The sequence below is a fragment of the Ambystoma mexicanum genome, chromosome 6q, assembly GCF_040938575.1.
Source record: "Ambystoma mexicanum isolate Mex_15411 chromosome 6q, UKY_AmexF1_1, whole genome shotgun sequence".
Lineage (NCBI taxonomy): Eukaryota > Metazoa > Chordata > Amphibia > Caudata > Ambystomatidae > Ambystoma > Ambystoma mexicanum.
In genome coordinates this window covers 731,334,912-731,361,327 of record NC_090937.1, presented here as the reverse complement: position 1 = coordinate 731,361,327, position 26,416 = coordinate 731,334,912, and the positions used below count along the sequence as shown (strand labels likewise).

General features: G+C 47.9%; 1 protein-coding gene across 2 annotated transcripts in view; it reads right to left on the bottom strand.

Annotated features, from left to right (window-relative positions):
- ARHGAP10 (Rho GTPase activating protein 10) overlaps window positions 1-26,416 on the bottom strand; it is a 2,208,119-nt gene that overhangs the window by 122,145 nt on the left and 2,059,558 nt on the right. For both annotated transcript variants that reach the window (XM_069631250.1, XM_069631251.1), the window contains one exon: window positions 19,884-20,018. In XM_069631250.1, coding sequence (XP_069487351.1) covers window positions 19,884-20,018 — 135 coding nt within the window. The remainder of the gene's footprint in view (window positions 1-19,883; window positions 20,019-26,416) is intronic.

Here is a 26,416-nt window from a genome sequence, read left to right as displayed (position 1 = left end):
GACAAACCTCCACAGAGGTTGGGTTTGTTGCACACACACCATTTTCAACTTTGTCCCGAGCATTGGTGGTAAATGGTGTTTTAAAGCATTTACATTTATGTTCTGTTATGGTCCAACAAACCATTGATGATGTCTATTCTCTCTCTGTAAATTGTGTTGTTGTGTTTTTGACTCATGCAATTACAACATAAAAAGTCCTCTAGAGATCTTTCTCTATGATAACAATTTCGAAGAGTCATTTTTTCAAACCAATTGTGGGAGCCCTTCGTGTATGAGTACCCTTGAACCTATTCATTGGTGTATTTTGTTTCTGATTTAACCCTCCTGGGTAGAATAGGTTCCATACCAGGAGCCCAAATTTTTTGATTCTATGTTACAAAGGCCTTGTAATAAATGTGTCTACATTTTTAATATAACACCTGTCTGGAGTAATTTGTAAGTATCCTTGCTCTGTGTGCTCATTGAGGTCCTTCAGCCACCCTCACCCCTCCTGAGACTTAGGGCCTCATCACGAGTTTGGCGGTAACCCTTAAATCCGGCGGTAGTGCTATTACCACCGGATTTAAGGGTCCCCCAAATCAGGGCTTTGGCAGATTTCTCCCCAGCTCTGAGCTGGGGGGAAATCCGCCGAAAATCCACGCTATTACCGCCGGCGGGAAATCCGCCGGCGGTAAGATCGCGAAAATTCCCCATTGATCCCCATTGAGCCCATTGGGGAATGGCCTCAGTGGGGAATGGGCAATACCCGTTCCGCCAAACCCGTGATCCCGCACTATTAATGCCCAACTCGTGATGAGGCCCTTACTCTTGACTGCCTGCCATAGCTACCCTGATTGGTCTGGCTTGTGCAGAGGTTACCCTGTTCCAAGAAACTAGGCTGGCCTTCTGAACCTCTGCCCCTCCAAGTCAGAGTTCAGAAATCCTTCTTAACACGCGCCATTCTGCAGGCCCAGACAGGACAAGTAAAGTACGTAATCCAGAATAGAGGAAGGTGAACCCGTAAAAGGCTCCAGACACCTCTCCCTACACCAAGGAGAAAACGTAAGCCGCATGCAGGCATCAATATACTTGGTGTCAGGCTTCGGAGCAGAAAGGATTGCATTTAGGACATTGTCCTTTAAGACCAACTCCTTATACCGTAGACTTAAGTATCCACTCTAGAAGTGGAAAAGGTCATCCTTACTCTCATTCCGTCCAACTGCAACGGCGACCCTTGCCCAGCACAAATTATAAAGGATGCCGCTTGCGACCTTTCCCCATTAATAACTAAGCTTATAAACGCCTCATTCTCTACCGGCACCATTCCAAACAATCTGAAACAATCGTGGGTCCTCCCACTCCTAAAAAAAAAAAATAAAAACACTGTACCCATCCATTCCCACTAACTACTGTCCCATTACAACAGTACTGTTCCTGCTTAAAATCCTTGACAAGGTAGCGTGCATGGGCGTACGACATGGGGGGACAGGGGGACAAATCCCCCCCCACAATTGTAAGTGGGGGGGATACAATGGCATTTATCCCCCCCCCAGTTTCCCCCAGTTTGTATCGCTCTGCAGCCTGTGAAGTGATGCGTGCAACAAACTTCAGACAGCTTCAGCAGGTAAACAAGGTCCTTCCTTCTTTCCTCCCACCACCCCCCCTCCATTCCTCCCTCCCTTCCTTCCTTGCTTTTCCTTCCTTCCTTTTCCTTCCTTGATTCCTTTTCCTTCTTTCCTTCATTCCTTCCTTCCTTCCTTCCCTTTCCTTCCTTTCCCTTCCTTCATTCCTTCCTTCAATCCTTCCCATTCCTTCCTTCATTCATTCCCCTTCATTCCTTCCCCTTCATTCCTTCCTTAATTTTCCTTCTTTCCTTCATTCCTTCCCTTTTCCTTCCTTCCCCTTCGTTTCTTTTCCTTCGTTCCTTCCCCTTCATTCCTTCCTTCCTTCCTTCATTCATTCTTCGCTTTCATTCCTTCCCTTTCCTTTCTTCCTTCCTTCCCTTTTCCTTCCTTTTCCTCTTTTTTCCCTTCCTTCCTTTCCGCTCCTTTCCTTCCTTCCTTTCCCTTCCTTCCTTTTCCTTCCATCAATCCTTCCCTTTCCTTCCTTCCTTCCTTCCCCTTCCATCAATCCTTCCCTTTCCTTCCTTCCTTTTCCTTCCATCAATCAATCCTTCTTTCCTTCCTTCCTTCCTTCTCCTTCCTTTTTTCCCTTCCTTCCCTTCCTTTTTTCCCTTCCTTTTCCTTCCTTCATTCCTTCCTTTCCTTCCTTCCTTCAATCCTTCCCTTTCCTTCCTTCCCTTTTCCTACCTTCCTTCCTTCCGCCCTTCCGTTTTTCTTCCTTTTCTTTCCCCTTTTCTTCCTTCCCTTTCCCTTCCTTCCGTTTTCCTTCCTTCCTTTTTCTTCATGCCTTCCTTCCTTTTCCTTCCTTCCTTCAATCCTTCCCTTTTCTTATTTCCTTTTCCTTCCTTCGTTCCTCCCCTTTCCTTCATTCCTTCATTCCTCCCCTTTCCTTCCTTCCTTCATTCCCTTTCCTTCCTTCTTTCCTTCCTTTTCCTTCCTTCTTTTTTCCCCCTTCCTTCCTTCCTTTTCCTTCCTTCCTTTTCCTTCCTTCATTCCTCATGTCAGCTGCACATTAAAAGAATAAGGCACACGTTAAACCGCCATTGGGACTTCTTTTCGTTCACCTTGCCAAAAAAAAAATCTCGAAACCCCTATCGGCTGCTAATGATGGTGACGAGAGTGGTATTTGCATCGTTCTTACCCAAACAGAAACGCGACAGCGCCAGAAAGGCGATGGCCCACATCCCCTTCATTATTCCCTGCTCTCCTCATGGGCATTGGGTGCCCTGATGCCCCTCATTGAGGTTGACATTACAGTAGCCAAGGAAGATAAAACTCTTGGCTTCTACCTAGACTCCACTCTAACCTTCAAAAAACAAGTAAACTCCATGGCCTCGGCTACGGCTTACACCTGCAAGCTAATTAGAGCAGCCAGGCCTTTCCTTACACCCAACAATTGCATCACATTAGCAAGAGCCCTAGTATTATCCAAACTGGACTATTGTAATGCCCTATATGTAGGGTGTAACAAATATATCACCAACAAAATTCAGATCCTACAAAATAATGCTTTAAGAGCAGCTCTGAACATTCCTAAGAAAGCCCACATATCTGACCTCAGAAGATCTAACAACTGGCTCTCCACTAAAGATACAATCTTCCCCAAATCAGCTTCCCTGACTCATAAATGTTTACATATGGCCGCCCCACAGTACCTCACCACTAGATTCCTGCGCCAATCCACCAACCACCCTCCAGAACAGCCACTGCCAACCTACTTCGAGTTCCCAGATTCAAAAGCATGAAGACAGGTGGTAATAGCTTCCCGGTCAAAGCAGCCCAAAATTGGAATTCACTCCCACCCTCTCTAAGGGAAGACATGTATTATCCACGTTTCAGATCCAATCTCATCCTATGGATTAAGGAACATGATACCTGAATTCCTACCGCTAATACTACTGTATATATCTCTTGTATGATGCCTCCTGATACCATTTGCTTACTTGCATGATATCTGCCTGCACTGTTTTATCTTGTATTGTACTGTAACTCACAGCAATGTAACCTAAGCTGAACAACCCTCTTTTTCTTTTTTGCACCCTAATACCTTCGGGTCTGGTGCGCTTTATAAATAAATAAACAAACTTAAACTTCAGCAGTGAAGCATAAAGTTTCAGGATGGTGAGGCTTCAATGGAGGACCCCAGCCCCTTGAGTGAGCAACCAGGTCCAACAGTGCTGGCAGGTGCCACCAAGGGCAGATGGAGAGGTTTAAAAGCTATGGGCTCCACATTCTCCAGGCACAGTCCCAAACCTGCATAGCCTCCTAAAGAACCAGCCAAATTGCAGGGATTGGCAGGAATGCATAAATGTGTTAATGTGTCCCACTAATCTCCTTAAAGAGGAAATTCCCTAGAGCAGAACAATATGCACTTCCCGATCACAATGGAAGCAAAGAGGTCCACTTTGTAGAGTTACTCTGAAGGCAAAGATCTCCTCCAGAACATCCTGACTGACATACCATTCATGGGATGTTGAAGCCTGTCTGCTCAGGGCATCTGCAATGACATTGTCTGTTCCAGCGCATTTGGCCGCTGTCATAGACGAGTCAATCTCCAGAGCCCAGAACCACAGTATCATTGCTTCCTTGTACAGAGATAAGGACTCCACAACACCTCCCTTGATGAGGTTTTGTATGACCACTGGGTTGTCCATCAGTACCAACACACACTTGCCTCACACAAAGGGGAGGGGTGCAATCAGGGCCAGGCTGAAAGTCTGCAGCTCCAGCAAACTGATGCGGTAACACACTTTTGAAGTGACCAGAGGTTGCTTATCGCAGGCTCTTCCAGGTTACACCACAGCCTTTCAAGGAGTCATATGGGACCACTGTCATGTAGGGCCAAGGCCGCTGAACCAATGCCCCTTTCATCATGCAGTTTTGCCGGCCCACAACGGGACATCTCGAGAGTGTCCGATACATGCAACATGTTTGACAAGTTGCCCTAAAACTGAAACCACTGACTCCGAAGTAGCCACTGGAACGACCTCATGAGACATCAGGCCTCTAGCACCAGCAGGATGACTGAGGCCATGAGGCCCAAAAGGAGCAGATAGGCAAAGGCCAGAACTAGCCTCTTGCACTGAAAGACCTAGACCATCTAAACAAATGATTTACCTTCCATGGATGTTCCTCCCACAGATTCCTCATCTTTGAGATCTATCTACCAATGCAGCTGCTCTTCAGAAACATTTCCGCCACCGGGGGGCACAGCATGGCTCCGCCTGTTGCCTCCACACCCCGCACCAGACATGAGATTGGGGCCATTATAAAAGAGACGCTGTGCCCAGTGACCTTAGTTGTGATGTCATCTTTGATGTCCTGGGTGTTAGGCTTAGCAATGCACGCTGGTGGTGCGAGTTATGGTTGCTTAGCTTACCATAATTGGGGAATGTGTGAGGTACCGTTTTCATCGGGACACCTGTGGGAACGCGAGAAGGTATGACATCTGTTGCTGGCGACGTGTTTCGGTGAGTGGACACAGGGAAATGTCTCTGAAATTGGCTGGAAATGAAGACAATTCTCAGACATTTCGCTCTGGCCACCCACCGAAACACACTGCTAACAACACATGGCCTACCTTCCCGCGTCCCCACATGTGTCCCGATGAAAACGGTACCTCACATGCGTGGGTACACCTACCGGGGGCGCAAAAGGAAAAGGGTAACCCACTGGTAACCCCAAGCCTTTCGGCAAAGCACATTTTGTTCATGTGGGCAACCTACAGATTTGGGGCTAGGGTGTCGTAGCTAGCAAGAACAACAGGGAACCCCATGCATTTCCGAAAGGAGAACACCCATGGGAATCCACAGAGGTCTGGCTTAGGCAAATCGGCCTAGAATGTATTACCCAGAACCCCCGGCAAAGACCCGCATGGGAGAAGGGTGCCCAAGGCCAGGGATATTACCACCGACTTTGCTGGAGCCCTGGCTGCCCTGCGTTACAGCTTCTCCCCACCAGGGAGTCTCGGCAGTGTGCCAATACCTCCACGAAGGGAAAAGCTGTAATGCAGCCCAGCCACACCTCCAGGACGGTTGGAGGTGATGTCCCTGGCCTTGGACATCCATGCACCATGTGGGTGTACCGCCCCCTAAGCACAGCAGCAGCTCCAGCGAGCCCCAGCAGGATCCCCATTCCTCCCCGGAGGTGACATCTGTAACATAGCACAGCCAGTGGTGGAGCCTGGGCTTCCAGACGGACAACCCACATGGGAGGGATCCGCTCCCAGGAAAACACCAATGTTCTGCTGGTATGGGGGCAATGTGTGGCCTGCCCCTGCAATTGTGTCCCAGCCCACCAACATATATGCCCAGACGGCCCATTCCCACCCACACCACCAACAATCCAGCCCCAGTCTCACCCAACCCACTGACAGTGGGCCCTAACCATAGAATAATAAAAAACAGTACTCACATAACCTTGCAGCTGCTCGCGTAGAAAAAGCTGTAAACAAAACAAAAAATATGTGTTACCTACGGTCACACCAGCAAAATGTAGCCCTCCCTTGGGGAAGGGGGGGCTGTCCTGCACTCCTCCCTGGGCTCAGGCGTCCCTTCCTAGGAGCAGATATCTGGTCCAAGGGAGGGCTGCATGACATGGCACCCACTTAATTGCGGGTGGGAGGGGTTTCAATGCCCCATCCCGTTACAAAATTCCCATCCCTTTGGGGTGCCCCACAGCCCCCCCTAAAATGCGTTCCACCATTTTCCCTTTTTTCCTTTGGTAACCCAACTCCCCTTGGCGCAGAGGGGCACATTGGTGTGCCAATCTGGCCCCGGGGTGCCCAAACCTTACTGCCCCACCCACTGGGGGGCCTGTCCCTCAATTCTTGGGGACCCTCTACCCAAATTGGTGGTGGGGCACCTCATGCAGGCCTCCCTGGGCCTCCTACAAACGGCTGCGTGAGGTACACCCCCCCTCCATTTGGGGTGGTGGGGGAGAGGGCCCCCAAAAATTGTGGGACAGGCCCCCCAGTGGGTGGGGCAGTAAGGTTTGGGCACCGCGGGGCCAGATTGGCACACCAATGTGCCCCTCTACGCCAAGGCAAGTTTCGTAAACAAAGAAAATAATTCAAAATGGCAGGCTGCCCTTTAGCGGGGGCTGAGGGCCCCCCTACACCGCTGGGGAATTTTCTAATGTGAAGGGGGGTGCACCTCTCCACCCCCACCCCAATTGGAGGGGCGGCGCATCTCATGTAGCCCTCCCCGGGGGCATATAAGGGGATAAGGGGGGGGCTGTCCTGCACTCCTCCCTGGGCTCAGGCGTCCCTTCCTAGGAGCAGAATCTGGTCCCAGGGAGGGCTGCATGATATGGCACCCACTCCATTGCGGGTGGGGGGTGGTGGGGTCAACGCCCCATCCCATCAGAAAATTCCCCGTCCCTATGGGTTGCCCCACAGCCCCCCCTAAAATGCGTTCCACCATTTTCCATTTTTTTCTGTTTACGAAACTTGCCTTAGCGCAGAGGGGTACATTGGTGTGCCAATCTGGCCCTAGGGTGCCGAACCCTTACTGCCCCACCCACTGGGGGGCCTGTCCCACAATTTTTGATGGCCCTCTCCCCCCTCACCCTAAATGGGTTGCAGGGGCACCTCATGCAGGCCTCCCTGTGCCTCCTACAAACGGCTGCGTGAGGTACACCCCCCTCCATTTGGGGTGGGGGGGAGAGGGCCACCAAGAATGCGTGGGACAGGCCCCCCGGTGGGTGGGACAGTAAGGTTTGGGCACCCTGGGGCCAGATTGGCACACCAATGTGCCCCTCTGCGCCAAGGCAAGTTTCGTAAACAAAGAAAAAAATGAAAAATGGTACACTACACTTTAGGGTGGGCTGAGGGGCACTCTAAACCGCCAGGTAATTTTCTAATGTAATGGGGGGTGACCCTCTACCCCCCCACACCAAACGCAAGGGGGCATCTCATGCAGTCTTCCCTGGGGTCAGATGCCCCTTCCCAGGAGCAGATATCTGCCCGCAGGGAGAACTACAAGGGGTGACCCCATTTCCCCTTGGGGTGAAGGCGAGAGGGCCACCCCCTTTTCTTTAAAATAAATCCCTGGTGGCTAGTGGCCCCCCACTCCCACCCAAAATTCCGTTTTGTAATTTTTTTTTATTTCATTTTTTTTTCATTTTGCCCCTTCCCTGGGGGCCCTAACCTGCAGGCCCCATCCTTTGGTGGGCCTGCACACTTATTCCTGGTGGCCCTCCCCCCCCCCCACCCAATTGGATGGGGGGCCACCTCATGTACTACTGCCTGGGGGCATAAATCTGCCTCCAGGGAGGGCTACAAGGGGTGGCCCCCCTTTCCACTTGGTGTGGGAGGGCCACCACCATTTCAGGGGGGCAAACAATTCCTGATCCCCCCCCAGCCCCCACTCTATTTCTTTTTTTACATTTTTTTTTTGCCCCCTTCCCTGGGAGCAGATCAGCCATCTGCCCCCAGGGTTGTGCACATATGTGCCCCCATGCTTTGGGGGCTGGGGGGAGAGGGCTGCTTACTTTCAGAAGCCCCCCCCACCCCCACATCACAAACATATCCCGGGTGATTAGTGGGCATTGCTGCCCATGTATCGAGCGCCCTGCGCCCGATCCGCGGGCAGCAATGCTGTCACAAAGGGTGTTGTTGGAAAGGGGACAATCTCCCCATTCCAACAACACCTCCCTCGATCTCCGGCTTGAAATACAGCTGGAGATCGAGGGGGAGAAAGGTGGAGACTCACATTCTATTTTCACCGCAGCAGCTGAAATCACTCCTGCAGTGAAAATTACTTTCACTTTCACGTCGGCGTGCTTTATGCACGCCAAAGTGAAACTGAACGTTATCCAGCCCCCTTGCAGTGAGGGGGGACCTCCCCCTCACATAGCCCAGGGGTTGGATTACAGTTTTGTGTGATCCCTGCTTTGCAGGGATCACACAAAACGAAGTACCAAAAAGGACGAGCTATCTCGTCCTTGGCATTCTGGAGGGAATTCCAAGGATGAGATACCTCGCCCTTGGCACTTAAGGGGTTAAGAAGCGTTTACATTCCGCAAGGCATCCACAGAGTGCTGGGTTCATTGAATGCCATAAATGCACCTTTAAGAATAAACTAGCGAAGGTGTGTGCACATAGCAAACAGAAATGGCCCGATGCCCTACCACTAGCACGGTTATCCATGAGAACCGCTGCCCAGGCAAGAATGTGACTTTCTCCCTATTAAATAGTGATGGGGATACCTGCTAATATATGGAATGCACCCAGACCTAAAACACTGTCAGATGTCGAGTATCCACTATTGTCAGATTACTGTGATCTATTTACTCAAAACATGCGTTTAATTCACCAACAAGTCTGTGACTCAAAACCTGCGTTTAATTCACCAACAGGTCCGTGCAGCATTGCCCGAGAAATATGTGGGTCCTGGTCACCGCATTCGACCTGGTTACTACATCCTCATTAAGGACTTTGAGTGGAAGTCGAGTCTTGCTGCTCGCTGGAAAGATCCCCATCTGGTGTTACTGGCTACTCAGACAGCTGTTCGAGTGGAGGGGGAAGAAGCACTGGATTCATGCAGCACACCTGAAGTGAGTGCCTTTGCCCTATGACAAATGGGAGAAGGAGGAGGGCAAAGATCTTGAAAGCAAAACTGTGCCTTTCAGTGGTGACAGCCCCTGTCCTGGTCCTGAGACCAAGCAATCTGATTGTCCAACACTTTCATTCGATACTGATCCTTTGTTCACAGATCACTCTGTGCCTGGGGTGACCAGGTATAACCTTCGACCGCGGAATTAGCTAGAGAATGACCTTTTGTAGTTAGGCAAGTGTGGTAAGAATACTGCACCCACAAAAAAAACAATGATTGTTCCCCTCTGTTCCCCCAAAGACGCGGAAATGGTTGTTTTGGAGCAAGAGGGGGGCGGCGGGGCTGTCACGACCCTCGCCCAAAAACCTCTCTGGCAAACCCATTGGCCAGGTGGAGTCGGGACTCAGGCCTCTAGAGCCTGGCATCCTCTTCAAAAGCCCTCATGGGGCCAGTCCTGGCGCCTATGGCGCCAGGCTCATACACCACGAAAAACAATGTGCTTAGGAACTACTTTATTGTATTGTCAGCCAACATGGAGGCATCCACATAGCTTGGTTCCTGAGAACCAAGCTATGCGGTCTAGTGTTTTGGGTGTGGCAGCCTAGGGACTACTTCACCTGGACTATTTTGTTGGGGCTATTTAAACCACACGTTACTTTGCGTTACTTTGCAGCTTGCAGCTTGTAACATGACGCTCACTGTGTCCAGCTATTCCCTCGAACCTGCAAGGAGACAAAAGGAACATCTTTAGCAGCAGCATCATCTTACCTGCAGTCTTCATCTTTAAACACTCGCAGCTACTGAGAACAGCTTCCTCGAATCTGCACGCCTCCCGGACAGAACGACCTGAAAGAGGAAGATAGAGGCAACATTAAAGAAAGCTGTAGAGACACAAATTACGAACTGCTCAAAAGGCTTACCTGGCTGGTCACCTCTCGGCTGGCACCACTCCGGACATTCCACTCACGCCGAAGAACACCGCGACCTACAAGGAAGGAAAACACAGGTTAGCGAAGGCAAGACTTACCGCATCATAGCGCTCTTAATGCGCCATCATTTACCAGCGGGGCTCAACCAAGCCAGTTCGCCGCGCTGAAGCTCCGCATACCTAAGGGAGAAAAAAGAGACATTTTAAACAAAGAAAGGCATGCAGGATAGCAACAAAACTAAAGAACAGCAATAATACCTACCTGAACAATATCAAACGGGTCGGCGTCAGTGGAGTAACTGGACCGCACTCGCCCATGAAAGACAACGCGCCCCTGCTAAGAAGGCAGGATAGAGAGCATGCCTATTTCTACCACAAGGTGAGGAGAGGGCGCCAGAGGGACTGAAATCATACGGGGGTGGAGGAAGGATACTTACCCCAGTCGGTCAGTCTTGAACACAGTCCTCCTGTATTTTCAGGCAGAACCTTCCCTGCAGACCACATCAGGGCAAAGCTGATAAGCATACCAGCGAGTAACCCGGCTGGGTGGCGTCCCTGTGGATACCAGGTGAGCGTACAGAACGCAAAGCCTACCATAATAAATCCACCTGGGTGCCATGGAGACATCAGAAATGGACCCATTGGCCCAATTACTAGGAGAGCTTCGTGATGAGGTTCATTCTGCCCGACAAGAGACTAATGCCCTCCGGAGAGACCTAATAGTGACCAAACAACGCACTGAAGAGATTAGCAGGCAATACTTGCAATCACAGGCAGGACAGACGCCTCTACCTGGAAGCAATCCAACGATGCAAAACTCTGCCATCCCACCCACTCCGGTACAGATCACGTAACCTGGAACAGTGCCCCTGGCACCACCAGGAAGGTTCTCAGGCAACCCACGGAAGTATGCGGCATTCATCAATCAGTGCCGCCTTCCTTTCCTTTGTAGGCCTGGAGCATTTCCAAATGAACAAGCGTGGGTAGCTTTTGTCTTATCATACCTGAGTGGTAGTGCAGCAGATTGGTCGGTGCCGTTGGTAACCCATGACAATCCTCTATTACATGACTTTGGGGGGTTGCAGAGAGAAATGGAAAAAACATTTTGCTCGCCATACCCAGGAACAAACAGTAGACAATGAACTCTCGTCCCTCTGACAGGGGAATCAGAACTTGTTAACGTACATTGCCACCTTCAACAGACTGGTTGCCGAAGCTAGGTGGCCAGAAAACAAAAGAACCACATTATTCCATCGAGGCTTACGAGGCGAATTAAAGGACGTCTTAGCCCAGGTGGTTGATCCACCTTGAGACTGTGCAGAATTCATTAATCTGGTCGTGCAGCTAGACCACCAGTTGCAGGACCGAAAGGCAGACCGGTCTAAGACGGACCCTCGGACCGTTTATGTTCGACCAAGGGAAAACACACCCCGTGTACCTGAAAATGCTGTAGAACCCACGCAGATTGGAGGGATACGGCCTCCATTAACAAAACAAGAGCGGGACAAAAGAAGACAACAAAAGCTTTCTTTGTATTGTGGGAAACCAGGACATTTCCTGAAGGACTGTCCAGTAAAACCCCCAAGAAGAACAGTAGGGGCCACAGAGAAGGATGAAGCTAAGGAATCGGAAAACTACCAAGCTCGCGTAGAGGTCAGTTTGTCGAGAGTTGCTGACCTCGCACTTTGCAATACCAGTGATCTTAATTAACCACCAACAGTCGTCAAGAATGCATGCCGTTGAAGCATACATCGATAGCGGAGCAGTTCGAAATTATATTGATCAAGAACAGGCAGCAGAGATGGGGCTTCCTTTGTGTTCTAAGCCAACTATGGACAAGGTAACCACCATGGATGGGACAGAAATCGCTTCCGGACCAGTAACCCAGTGACCTGCCAGGGTAACCTTGCTGTGCCAGGACGGACATCAGGAGTCTATTTCATTCGATCTCATCAAGGCACCTCAGTTCAGGCTAATACTAGGGATGCCATGGTTGGTTGCTCACAACTCTTTGATAGACTGGCGGGCATGAAAATTAACCTTCCCCGGTGACTGCTCCCCTGCCTGCTATTACCAAGAGGAGAAACCCGACGTCTGTATCCCCATGACTCCCGGAGCGACAGTATCAACCCTGGGAGCAACTAATACCTTGCCAAGTGAATACCATGATTTCCAGGATGTTTTCTGAAAGGACCAAGCCAATACATTGCCGCCGCACAGGCCCTATGACTGTCAGATCGACCTTGTTCTTGGTGCACAAATCCCTTGCCGCAGGATCTATGCTCTCACAGAACCAGAAAACCTTCATCTGAAATCCTATTTAGACCAGTACCTTGCAAACGGATTTAACCGTCCTTCGAAGTCCCCCGCAGCCAGTCCTTTGTTCTTCGTACCGAAAAAGGAAGGAGACTTGAGAACCTGTATTGACTACCATGCATTGAACCAGATCACCGTGAAGAACCGCTACCCCTTGCACCTTATCCCTGAGATGCTAGACCAAGTTAAAGATGCCCAGATTTATACCAAATTGGACCTTCGAGGAGCGTACTACCTGGTCCGAGTCAGAAAAGGAGATGAATGGAAAACCGCCTTCCGTACTAAGTACGGCTTGTTTGAATATCAAGTCATGCCCTTCGGGTTATGCAACCCTCCTGCGGCATTCCAGTATTTCATGAATGACGTCTTAAGGGAGTTAATTGATGTGTGCGCCTTAGTGTACATAGATGACATCTTAGTATACTCAGCCTCGGAACAAGATCATGTCAGACACGTTCATTCAGTCCTCACCAAGCTCCGTCAACATCGCTTGTTTGCAAAGCTTGAAAAATGCTTTTTTCACGTCACCAAGGTAGAATTTCTTGGTTTTATCCTTACTCCAGGAGGCATCAGAATGGACGTGCACAAGGTAGATGCCATTCTGAAATGTCCTTTACCGACGTCTCTGAAAAGGGTACAAAGCATGCTGGGCTTTGCGAACTTCTACCGCCGGTTCATCCCAGACTTCTCTCAGGTTGTGCACCCAATCACAGTACTATTACGAAAAAACAATAAAATGTTTGCTTGGACCGAAGAAGCATAAGAAGCCTTTCAGGAACTTAAACAACGGTTTACCTCCGCTCCAATCCTGCGACATCCTCGCCCAGACCTCCCTTATGTCGTTGAAACTGATGCGTCCACTCACAATGGGGGCTGTCCTTTCACAGAGAGACCCGGAAACCGGCCAGCTACATCCTGTGGCCTTCTGGTCAAAAAAGTTCTCACCTCCAGAGATTAATTATGGCATCACGGACAAGGAACTCCTGGCTATCAAATCCGCCTTTAAAGCCTGGAGGCACTACCTTCTGGGGGCCAGACACACCATTACAGTCATCACAGACCACCGAAACCTGCAATACCTCAAACCAGCCAAGGCCCAGTCCTCGCGCCAATTACAGTGGGCCCTTTTCTTCACCGAATATGATTATGTAATCACATTTCGACCAGGAGTCAGAAACGGAAAGGCGGATGCCTTATCTCGTATGGGCATAGATGAAATAGTATATACAACTCCAGACCCAGTACCTATTATACCTGAAGACAAACTCTTTGGTATCACGACAGCCTTAACACAAGCAGAACTACGAAAAAAAATCCAACGGGCAATGAATCCTGATGCCTACCTCGCATGGCAAACTCAAAGAGAACAATATACCATCAAGGACCATCTACCCTTTTTTAGGGATCACCTATATGTACCCAAGAAGGAATTACAACAGAATATTATTTCAAACTATCAGGATTCATTGATCGAAGGGCATCCTGGGATCGCCAAAACCCTAGCTAAGGTGAAAGAGAACTTTTGGTGGCCTACCTGGCGTAAGGACATCATTCAGTATATTCAGTCCTGCGGTGTCTGCGCACAAAATAAATCACAGAAACAAAAACCATCTGGTCTCCTACAACCATTGGACATTCATCCAGTTCCATGGCACCCTCTTTCCCTTAACTTCATCACTAATCTACCTCCAAGCCAAGGGTTCAACACCATCCTTGTAGTTCTGGACTTATTCTCGAAGATGGCCCATTTTATTTCTCTCAAAGGCCTCCCAGACGCAGCCACTTTAGCAAAAGTGTTCCTGGAGGGCGTGGTTAAGCTACATGGCTTCCCTTCGTTTCTGGTCTCTGATCGAGGCAGCCAGTTTGTTTCAAACTTCTGGAAAAAATGTTGTGCCAAGGCGCAGATCGGCGTTCCGCTATCTACCAGTCACCATCCCCAAACGGACGGCCAAACCGAGAGAACCAATCAGACACTCGAGCAATATTTACGGTGCATGCTGCACCACGAACAAAGGAATGGGAAAGACCTACTATGGATAGCCGAATATGCATATAACAATTCTTTGCATTCAAGCACGGGACACACACGCCCTTATATACCCTTTATGGCAGACATCCACGTACCTCTGAACTAGACCTTCCAGCCAGCTTGGAAATGCCAGCGGTAAAGACTCTACACACAACCATTACTCAGGCTTTCAAAGGGGCAAAGGAACACCTTATTAATGCCAAAGAAAAACAAAAGAGATTCGCCGACCAACACCGGAAAAAGTTCCCTGATTATCAAGTAGGAGACAAAGTTTGGTTAGCCGCTAAATTCGTACCCATCAAGGGAACCCGGACCTTTCATCCCACATTCTTAGGACCCTATACCATTAAGGCAATTATCAATCCAGCAGTCGTGAAACTGGATTTACCACCTAATCTACACATCCACCCGGTATTCCATGTGTCCCTCCTGAAACCAATGCAACCCGACACACGGATTGGGACACCACCTAAGCCCATACTTGTTGACGGAGAACCAGAATTCGAAGTCAGCCAACATGGAGGCATCCACATAGCTTGGTTCCTAAGAACCAAGCTATGCGGTCTAGTGTTTTGGGTGTGGCAGCCTAGGGACTACTTTACCTGGACTATTTTGTTGGGGCTATTTAAACCACACCCGAGCAAGACAACACGCTTCACGTTACTTTGCAGCTTGCAACGTGATGCTCACCATGTCCAGCTATTCCCTCGAACCTCAGAGAAGCAGAACCTGCAAGGAGACAAAAGCAACATCTTTAGCAGCAGCATTTTACCTGCAGTCTTCATCTTTAAACACTTGCAGCTACTGAGAACAGCTTCCCTCCCGGACAAAACGACCTGAAAGAGGAAGATAGAGGCAACATTAAAGAAAGCAGTAGAAACATTTACAAATTACAAACTGCTCAAAAGGCTTACCTGGGTGGTCGCCTCTCGGCTGGCACCAGTCCGGACATTCCACTCGCGCTGAAGAACACCGAAACCTACAAGGAAGGAAAACACAGTTTAGCGAAGGCAAGACTTTGCAGTGCTTTGCATAGTGCTTACTTACCACATCATAGCGCTCTTAATGTGCCATCATTTACCAGCGGGGCTCAACCAAGCCAGTTCGCTGCGCTGAAGCTCCGCATACCTAAGGGAGAAAAAAAAGAGACATTTTAAACAAAGAAAGGCATGCAGGATAGCAACAAAACTAAAGAACAGCAATAAGACCTACCTGAACAATATCAAACGGGCCGGCGTCAGTGAAGTAACTGGACCGCACTCGCCCATGAAAGACAACGCGCCCCTGCAAAGAAGGCAGGACGGAGAGCACACCTAATTCTACCACAAGGTGAGGAGAGGGTGCCAGAGGGACTGAAATCATACGGGGGTGGAGGGAGGATACTTACCCCAGTCGGTCAGTCTTGAACACAGTCCTCCTGTATTTTTAGGCAGAACCTTCCCTGCAGACCACATCAAGGCAAAGCTGAGAAGCATAACAGCGAGTAACCCGGCTGGGTGGCGTCCCTGTGGATACCAGGTGAGCGTAAACGGGGCCTGGGATTTGACATTTATTTAACTACAAGCAAGATTGGATACATAGCCAGGTGCCACCCAAGGATCAACTTAAAGAGCCAGTTCAGTGAGGCTTCTTAACGGACACTGAAAAACTATGCCACTGTTTGGGGCAAGTGTAAATTAGGACATGGAAAATATTGCCACTGGAAAATACACATCTAAAGGTCTATGGTCCATGAGGGATGAATGCATAATCATTATAGCATCTATTATGATCATATTGATACATGTGTTATGGGTTCTGGAAAGCTCACACTCTCTCAGCATACTATTACCTACGGTTAGCTCCACTACCTTGTCTCCTCTCTATATCCACTCACATGCTCTTCGTCCCCTTGATCTCGAACACAGGGAGGGGTATCTCAACAATACCCTCATCCATATTATGAATGACACGCATGTTATCCTGAACAGAACAAATTGCTGGGTATGTTCGCACCTCCCACAACATGTTGAGAAAGGTTTAGGTTGGTACATTTATCCACTACCATTATCAACTGCTTGTTATGCTTCTTTTACAGCTCTATTCTTTGGTAGGTGGAATGAAAGTACCACTGGTAACTTTGATGGGACAAACATCAATGAATTTGTTCAAGTATTGCTGGCTCTAGGATGCTCTGTCTTTGATAATAAAAGTACAACCAATGTTGCCTCAAGCTAATACGCAGATAAAAGTCCCGACCCTACCAATCAATGAGATCATTTAGAATGTCATCAGTAGGAAATCGGAAGCAACTCCACCATCTTACATCATTAACCATGATCCTGATACAGTACCATTCTGTTTAAAGAAAGAAGGTTCTCGATATATGGGTACATATGATAAATGTATGCACACTGCCGGTTTTGGTAAATGAGACGAGACCCATATACATTGAAGGGTCCATTTACTTTGTCTGTGGGAAACTAGTGTATGCATGGTTACCCAAAAATTGGCAGGGACCATGTTACTTGGGGATACTGTTGCCAGGGGTTTACATAACTTCAACTGCAGATATATTGAAACATCGCCCTAGGAGGGAGATTGATGATGACACATCTCTCGAGATACTAGGGGATGTAACAAAATCCATGGTTCACTTTAGGGGACAAATAATAAACTCTAGAGATATTAGAAAACTGGCCAGAGTATTGGAGAAAACTATCAATGAAACTACTGATATAAATGATTAATAAGACACTGGAACAAAGAGCCATTAGGTTAGTTGCTCCTCAGAATCGGATTGTCTTAGATGTCATTTTAGTTGAGCGTGGAGGAGTTTGCAAAATGGGCGGATCAGCATGTTGCGTTTACATACCTGACTCCACCCTACTGTGTTTCAGGCTATCAAAAGATTACATACATTAAGTTCTGAAATTCATGTCAATGAAGGCGATTGGGACATTGGGACATGGGCTTGGAACCGGTTTAGGAGCTGGGGTTGGAAGATATTCTCTGCCGTTGCCATTTTCATTGGGGTGATCTTGTTGTGCTGCTGCTGTATACAGCGTCTACCAGCGCTTAACTAGGTAACTGTTGCTCTAGAGCTCTGGGTTAATTGAAACATGTGCCTTATTCGTCCATTGACAAAACAAATGTTTTCATTATGCAAGATGTAGAGATTAGACAATTTATGGCTATTGATATATGTGATAATAATGATGTATGACTTCAATGTGTTAGCTTAGCCTAAAAGCAGGGTTTGTGGAAATGCATCCATTTCGGGTCATATTTTTGTTAGCTTAAGCGCACACAGTGAACTGTGGTCCCCAAGACTTCATCTTGGTTATTTTTCTCATTTGCTAGATTTTCAATGTGCATGTAGAATGTAGTCACCGCCTGAAGGGCTGGTAGGCGTGCCGTCTCACAGAAATGCGAGGAATGCTGAGCACATTATTTTGACTTAGTTTTGGGCCTTGAATAGCAGACACGAACTTAGATAATCAGTGTGTTCCGAGCCTTCCTGTCTTCCTGACTCCTGACTTTCCGAGGCTAACTGTGCAACTAAAGTTTAAGAGGAGCACAATTCATGCCATGTGTATTTCTGAAAGCCTGAAACTACCAAGCCGAAATGCAGAATGACCTTTTAGTAAGAGTCAACATATAGTTAATGGAGCGCAAGGAATGTTACCTTGTGCTGAGAACAGGATGAACTGTACTCTGTTCTGAGACAGTAAATTGTCTGGAGAATGATACAGAGCAATACAGCACATGTAACCATGGCAAATGCCTGCATTACATGGGTCATTACTATACATTTCGTTCAGCAGCTGAAACTGGGTTTGAAATGTATTTAAGGCTACCCATCCCCCATGTGTGTTGCTAAAATCTTCTTTAACTGCGCACAGCAGGCATAGACAAACTTGGGTCCGCTTCAAGCTATAATAAACACTAGTTTTATATTTGTTTCTTGACTGGTGTGTTCTTCATTGATTTGCAGTAACCCACATTTGGAACTAACAGCTGGGCGTAGGGGGACGGGTACCTTCAACCAGGATCTGATGGAAACATCCAGCCTGCTGCGGCTGCCCATCCGCCGCGGAGACCCCGCGATGATCTGCTCAGCAAGTCCTGTGCAGCAGGGAGACCACGGCTGAATCATTCTGCGCCAACTTTGTGGACTGTGATTCTGCACACATTGGGAATAGGGATCGTACCCCCAGTCACGCGGCTGGGCCAGGGCAGCCCCGCCTGCACCCATCAGACCTCCACATAGGTACAGAGGAACCTCTGTTCGCGAGCGACCTGGGCTGCCTCACATATAGCACCAGTGCTCCGGACAACGAAGGACTGGGGTGGCCGCTTACTGCACGGCCCTCCCCCAGTTACACCGGGACCAGCCCAGTGAAAGAGGGGATATCAGGAGGGGGTGTATTCTGATGCAGCGCAGTGTTTCGCTGGTAGCTGCGCCCGCATTGTGGCCTCGGGAGCCATGCTCTCTTGTCAGCCAGGACGCTGCACTACCTGGATGTAGGAGACGGATCGCCTTCTGGGTTTCCACCGGCATCTTTAAGATGTAGATTCCTCAGCTTCCCTGCATCAGAAGAGCAAGAAAATAAAGCAGTCTCTGCTCCAAGCCTTTAGTGAAAGATATTTCAGCTATTTGTGGCGTGAAGTGGCACCAAAAAGGATTATTAATTGTTAAGGATGCCGCCTAGAACGGAGCTCCTCGTTCAGGCTCCACAGCAACCCCCACCTCCCTCCTATGCTTTTATTTTAAAACAAAACCATTCCGGAACGATTTCTTTTTTAAATCAAATGTATAGGAACTCTGAAACATAATAGAAAAAATGTAGAGGAGCAGCGCTCCCAACCGCTCCCACACACTTTGATCACAGATGTGTGCATGCACAAAAACATACAAATAATACTGGCATCGGGATGTTCGGAATAGATTTCATGGCCTGCATTTATTACTTCATACAAGATGCCCAAGCTGCTCTGTTGCAAATATCTGGCACCTGATCAGAACATTGCCACAAACCTTTTCCAGATTCAGTCGGATGGATGTCTGTGAAGATGTCTAGGAGGAGGAATTTGCAAAAAGAAATGTACAATGTGTCCAAGCTCTTGTAGATGTGGCTAATGGAATTTGTGTATTAAATAAAAACAAAAGGGGCTCCAACAAGGTTTCTTTGAGGATGGATACAAATCTTGAGCTTTTCAAACTCAATTCCTAAGAATGGGGTACCTTTTCATTTTTCATAGGTTAATCAATAAATAACTTGTCAAATGTGGGCACAGATCAAATGCGCAAAATAGCTTAATTCCTAACCCGAATGCAATTTTCATAGGAGCCTGGCACTATGCAAATGCAACTATATTACCATTACACTTATAAGAGCGGGAACAGGAAGAGCACAACAACGTGCAAGTTGCACAGAAAAAAAGAGAGTAACAATAACAAACAAGCATACCTTTCAGCTTGTTGATCACCCTCTGTGGTAGTAGGACAGCCCAGTAGTGGTGAAGGTGGTGGGGTTGTTGAGGTAGGTGTTGTCGAGGATTGGTCATTCATCCAAGATACCATTGACAAATGGGCTGTGCTGGGGCTGGAATTCAGAACAGACATGGCTGCATTAATGAAGATCACACAATTCACAGTATTCGAAACATGCAGCAGAAGTCCTCATGATGCAAACTACTGGTTAGTGTTTCTAATGAAGTAAGGTTAATGGTGCAACAGGCATATTTCCAAACTATAAATACCTCAACAGCCACAGTTCCCACCCTCAAACGCTTTCCTTTGTCTATATAGGGTGCTGGCATCCTCTGGTATTCCTGATATTCCAAAGCAAAAACAACTGGTGAAGGATGATGTTCTTTATATCTAATGAAATACAATCAGCAGATAACAAGCTGCAGCGTGCGTAACGGATTACACAAAAAGATGTGTGCCACTTCAGCACTATGAATCACTTAAATCGTTTGCTCAAACAAGGGTGTTATGTAATTAAAAAAAATAAGGAGTTGTACTAGCTTTTAGCAACAGCACCTCCCTATTTGTAAAATTAAATAACTGTTTGAACACAGGCATAATTTCTGGTCCCGTCAATGAAAACATTGTTTACCTCTTGGAAATTATTTGTTTCCTCTGATGGATGTTACTCGCACCGATTCGTCACCTTTGATATTTCATTTCTGGAGCCGACTTAGATCGGGCCTCAGGGTCATTATATACCATAGAGCTGCCGTGTCCCATGGCCTCCGTTCTACCTTCTTTCCTAGCACTAAGCCAGTGAGACCACATTACAGATAAGATCAGCAAGCCATACACCAAGAAAGGCAAGGAAAAGTGGAATCTGGGGCGGAACATCCTTCACAAAGAACATTAACGTGAGGTAAGTCATTTGTTCCTTCAATGGATTTCCTTCTCCCCAAGATTCCTCAACTTCCCGAGCACTATGCAAATGGAAAGGAGAATGAAAACAGCCCACCTACACTGGAAAATCTAGAGGACAGTTCGACCAAAGTCAGTGTCCTGCCCCAAAAGGGAATCCAGGCCTTAATGTTTGTCAAAGGTGAGCACCGAAGCCCAAGTAGCAGCTTGACATTTGTGCAGGAGAGGGACCTCAGCCTCTGGAGGGCAGTGGTGGCAGGCAAGGCCTCTGGTTGAATGAGCCCCGACACCACTGGGCACATACTTCCCTACCAGATCGTAGTATTCGGAGATGTATATTGACATGGTCTGTTTAGTCATAGCACGGCCAGCGACAGCACCAGCATTACCCACAAAGAACTGGTCATCTTTCCTAATGTCCCTTTTCTGAGAAACATATTAGGTGAGGGCCCATAGTGGGTCCAGATGGTGGAATCATTCCTCCATCTTAGAAAGATTAGGCAGAGAAATAAAACACTGGAAGACTGATCTTTTGAGAGAGATGAAAGTGTGATACAACCTTAGGAAGGAAGAACAGTCTCACTCTCACATTCTCTGTGGAAAACACCAGGTAAGGAGGTTCAAGCGATTATGCCTGGACCTCATTCACCAGTACAGAAGTGTTGGAAGTGATGGAAACCAAGAAAATCAACTTAAGGGGCAAAGATGTTTGCGGAGTGCAAATTGAAATTTCAGATAGGAGAGAATGCACGTTTTACATTTGTGCAGTTACGACAATTGAGATTACTATGAAGGACGGGGTGGCAGACAAAGGCGCCTCCAAGTTTTATAAACTGCTGGACAAAGCAGCTTTTGAGGATAGACTGCCATATATGGAGCGCTAGGAAACAGTTGGGTCTGGAAATATCAGATGAAACGTGGGGACGTAAATGGGAGAGCGCACATAGGGCATCCAAGTGCACATCAATTCGAGAGACAGTGTATAAAATCTATTTTAGATGGTACTTAACCCCAGAAAGGATGAGCAGAATAACTAAACTTCCTCACCTATGTGTGAGTAAATGTGGGGAAATCGGCAATTTGGGCTACATGTGGTGGGCTTGCCCCACATCTCAAATTTGCTTAAAGAGATTTTGGGATGTATTAAACATTACAGGGGTTCAGTTACCCCTAGTCCTGACAGTGGTAGTGTTGGGAGCAGTTTCAGAGGGGTTGTATGCAGTAAGAGGATCGAAGGCAGAGCTGCTTACACATTTGTTGAATGTGGCCAGGTTAACATTGGCGTAATATTGGAAATTGGAAGGAGGTCTGGTCATAGCACAATGGTGGGTTAAAATATGTAAGGGAAAAGGAACAACACTTCTACAGACATGACATTGAGAAACTTCTCGATACTGTGAAAGAGCCCTAAGCATTGGTTGGGGTTAATTGGAGGATGCTTGAGGGGAAGAGGTGGTGAGTGGAGAGGGGCATTTGCCGTTGAGGGGAGAGAAATGGATACTTCTGGTGCCTCCCACACTTCTATTAGTTTGGTTTCTTGTTAAATTGGATTAACTTTAAGAACATTATAGAACCACTATTGCAACTCTCATTATGGGTCTACACACCGGCTGTGATGGTTAAATATGCTATTATGTAATTTGAAAATGCAAACATAGGGTTAAAAAAATGGGCAATGTGAAAGAACATGAATTTAGGGGACACCAAGGAGCTCCTATAAGGAAACAATAAATTCAAGGCCCAGAAAGGAACAACAAATTGCAAATTGACATGGGGGAATTTGTTGCACAAACCCTACAAAAACTGCATACCAGTGGTGATTGCAAGAAATAAAGAGTGTTGCTCAGGGGTCCGCTTAAATACCAAAATGACAACAAGGTATTCATTCACTGTGCCAATCTGCAGGCCGATCCCAGGTAAATAGCAGAAAATCCAGAAAAGCGATATGAACAGATGAAAGGGACCAGTCCCATCAATAACCACCAAGCTCAGAATTGACATCACCTGCAGGTATTCAGCGATGTAGTGGCTGGCCTCAAGGCAGAAAGGAGTACATCCCAGACGCTATCTGACAAGTCCCACTCCTATCTCCGCAGCCAATCATGAAGGTCAGACTGCTGAGGTTTGGATGGAGAACCCGACCACCCAAGTGCGAGAGCAGGCCCACATTCACCAGGAGGTGCCATGGCGGGCAGATGGACATGTCCAGAAATTCAGGGTGCCACGTCCTCGGGGCCCTGTCCGCAGTGATTAGAATCAACCTGGACTGGAACAACCACAGTCCCCTGAGAACTAGTGGAAGGACAGGGATCAGCGGGAACGCATAGAGGGGATTGAACTTCCCCTCTAATGCATCCCCCGGTGCTTGCTGTTGAGGAAACACAATGGAGCAGAACAACTCACACTTCTTCTTCAAACTGGTAGCGAAGAGATCCCCTGGAGTCCCCAAAAGGGGAAGATCTCCTCCAAAACTTCCTGACAGAAATACCACTCATGGGAGGCCGAAGTTTGTCTGCTTAGTGCAATAGCTACAACGTTCTCTATCCAGGCAAGATGGACCACTGTCAGGGACATGTTGTTCTCCAAAGCCCAGGACACCATCCTCTAATTGCTTCTCTTTATAGAGGCATTGACCCCACACCAAGCCACTTGTTGTGATAGTGCATGGCCCTGTGTTGACAGTAAGGACAAACAAAGTTTTGCCTCAGAGAGTGGAGGGAGTCAATCACGACCAGCCCAATTGCCCGCAGCTCCAGCAAATTGATGTATTCCCAAGCTTCTGTTAGAGAGTACACTCACTGTAAAGTGTAACAGGTGTGCTCCTTGAGGGACCCGTTCATGACCTTTATCAGTTGGTGTCAGGGTTGCCAATGCAATGCCTCTCAGCAAGTTGTCTTGAAGGAACCACCATACAGGATTCCCAGCCACATTGTCTGCGTCCTGCAAAAGGTCCGACAGGCTCCCCTTGAACTGAGACCACCGACACCAAAGTAACCATTGGAGCAACCCCATACATGAGGCAGATGTCCAAACCACTCCAGGTAATCGGAAGAACTGGGACGGCCAAACATCAGACTCCTTGAGCTTAGGGGAGATCCCCAAACTGTGCAAAAGGATGCATGTGTGGTACAAATGTGCAGGCACGTGGTCCGGGGTGCAGGCTTGGGTTGAGGCAATCGTCCAGATAGAGAAAGACATGAATTCATTCCCTCCCGAGACGAGCCTCAAACGCTGCCAGCAATTTGGTGAAGACCCTGGGATCCGAGGAAAGCAAGAACGGCAGAACACAGAACTGTACTTGGGATGTTTCAGCACATGGAACTAGGCATCCCAGGAGTCCAGAAACACCTACCAGCCCGCAATGTGAGGGCCTGGGGAATCTGGGCCAAGATAACCATCTTGAACTTGGCCTTGCTCAGGTATAAGTTTCAAAAGCCTCAAAGCCATGATGAGATGCAAGACCGAAAGTGAAGAGTTCCAGCCCTTCCCTTGCACTGCCTGGGGGAGCAACGCTATAGTTCCACTTTTCAGAAGTGGACACCTCCTCAAACAGGGGTGGTTCTGGTGACAAAAAAGGGCAGGAGGGAGGGTGGTTGGGCCAGCACTAAATAAATGGGAGGCAGTAACCCAGAGTTACAATTTATAGGGCCCCAGCATCTGTGGTGATGAGATCGTGGTGAGATGCCACTCCCAGACAAAACAGGGACAACCTCCCGCACTCTAGAGTTAAAGAGGTAAAGTCCAATTCACAGCAGTTTAGCACCTGGTATTGCTGTAGGGACAACAGAGATGGCATAACGTCCTCTGTGGGGTCCATGACATTTACCTTAGCAGGGAGGACAGTGCTGCGGATCCTTGCCACAGGGCACCTCACACCTGTCATTGTAAGCAAAAGAGGTGATGGGTCGAAAAGCATGACCACCTCGGAAAAGGTGGAGAAGGATGATGAATAGCTAAACTCAAGGACTTAGCAGTGGCTTTGGAGGCCTGATATTTCTACAAGTATCCATCAGCCATTACCCCAAACACATGGTTACCATCAACAGGCATGTGCAGAGGTTTCGACTTAACATCAGGAGTGAATCCTGAGTTTCTCATCTAAGAGTGCCTCTTTAAGACCAAACTCACGGACAAAGCAAGTGCAACACAATTGGCCATGTAAAGGCCCGATTGCAAAATCTGGCAATCCGGTTCTCCTCCGTTACCCTCCTGGTTATTAAAACACTTCTCATCCTCCTGGACACTCCACATGCCGAATAAGTACTAGGCTAGGGCATAAGTAGCATTCACAGCCCTCAAAGCTAGGCTGCTTGACAAGAAAATGCTGTGTTCCATGGCTTCCAGCTTCTTTGCTCTCCCTGCAAGGTGGCAAAGAAGAACATATTACTTAGCCCATGTAATGTTCTTTCTTACGGAAGTTTCTCCCTCGGACTCCTCATCTTAGATATCATTCTATGGTAGGCATTTTTTGGATCCAAAGGGCACTGTGCGGCCCTCCAGACCCCTCGATCGTTCTCGGCCTCGGCACCCGATGGGATGTTGATGCCGATTTAAATAGCTGGCACCCTGCCCCATGACCTAATTTTCCTTCCTACTCAGACGCATTGGGAAACTTTGCATTGTATTGATTATAAATTGTGATCATCATCGAAAGGATGGCAGTGAAGGATAGACTTAGAAATGGTAAAGGAGCTCCCCTTTGAGTGGCACGCTGCAAGGGCAATGAGGAATCATGGTAGGAACATCCATCAGAAAGGGGTAATTTGTTCTTCAAATGAATTGCGTCCTACCATGGATTCCTCATCTTAGATAGATTGCCACAGCACTATCTCCTTCCTAGGAGGAGGGAAAGAACTACCTTTCAAAGTCTATTTTACAGCATTTAGTGAGAATGTTCTTCCGAATCAGGCATCCTGGCCAGCTAAGGTGTCCAGGCAATAACATTTAGCAAACATGAAGGAGGACCACATCACTGCCTGGCATTTATCCAACACTGTAACTCTGAAGTGTGGACAAAGCTGCTAGTACTCTAGTGGAATGCGCTCTCAGTCCTTCTGGGATGGTCTATTGCAGCATTTAGAAATGGCCCACACTAATAGATGGATTGTTTAGTTACCGACTTTCCATTTTGGGCTAACATAGCCTACAAACAATTTGTAAGTGGTTTTTCTTGCTACATCAAAACGTAAAGCCCTCTTTCAGACTTACCCATGTAATCTCTCCTCTTCCTGAAATGGGTGAGCAGGAGGGTGGGCTGAATTTTCTGTGTCAAGTGAAACTCAAACACCACATTAGGAAGAAAGAACAGGCAAACAAATGCTCAGTGTCACCTTGCCCTTAGAAAAGATGGAAAAGGGCAGCTTCCATGATAACGCGTGAAGCTCGCTCACTCTTTGTGTGCTGAGCTGATTGCAACAAGAAAGAGCCTGAGAGGGCAAGAGTGCATGGGCTCGAAAGGGGCTCCATTAGAAACATTAGGATCAAATTCAAATGCCACGTCAGCACTACGAAGAGGGCCTTGGGCAAGGTGTTCACTTGTTCGTTCAGAAATTGGATGACCAAAGGCTCTGTAAAGTAAGAACCTTGATCTGGCCATCTACCTTTGAACCC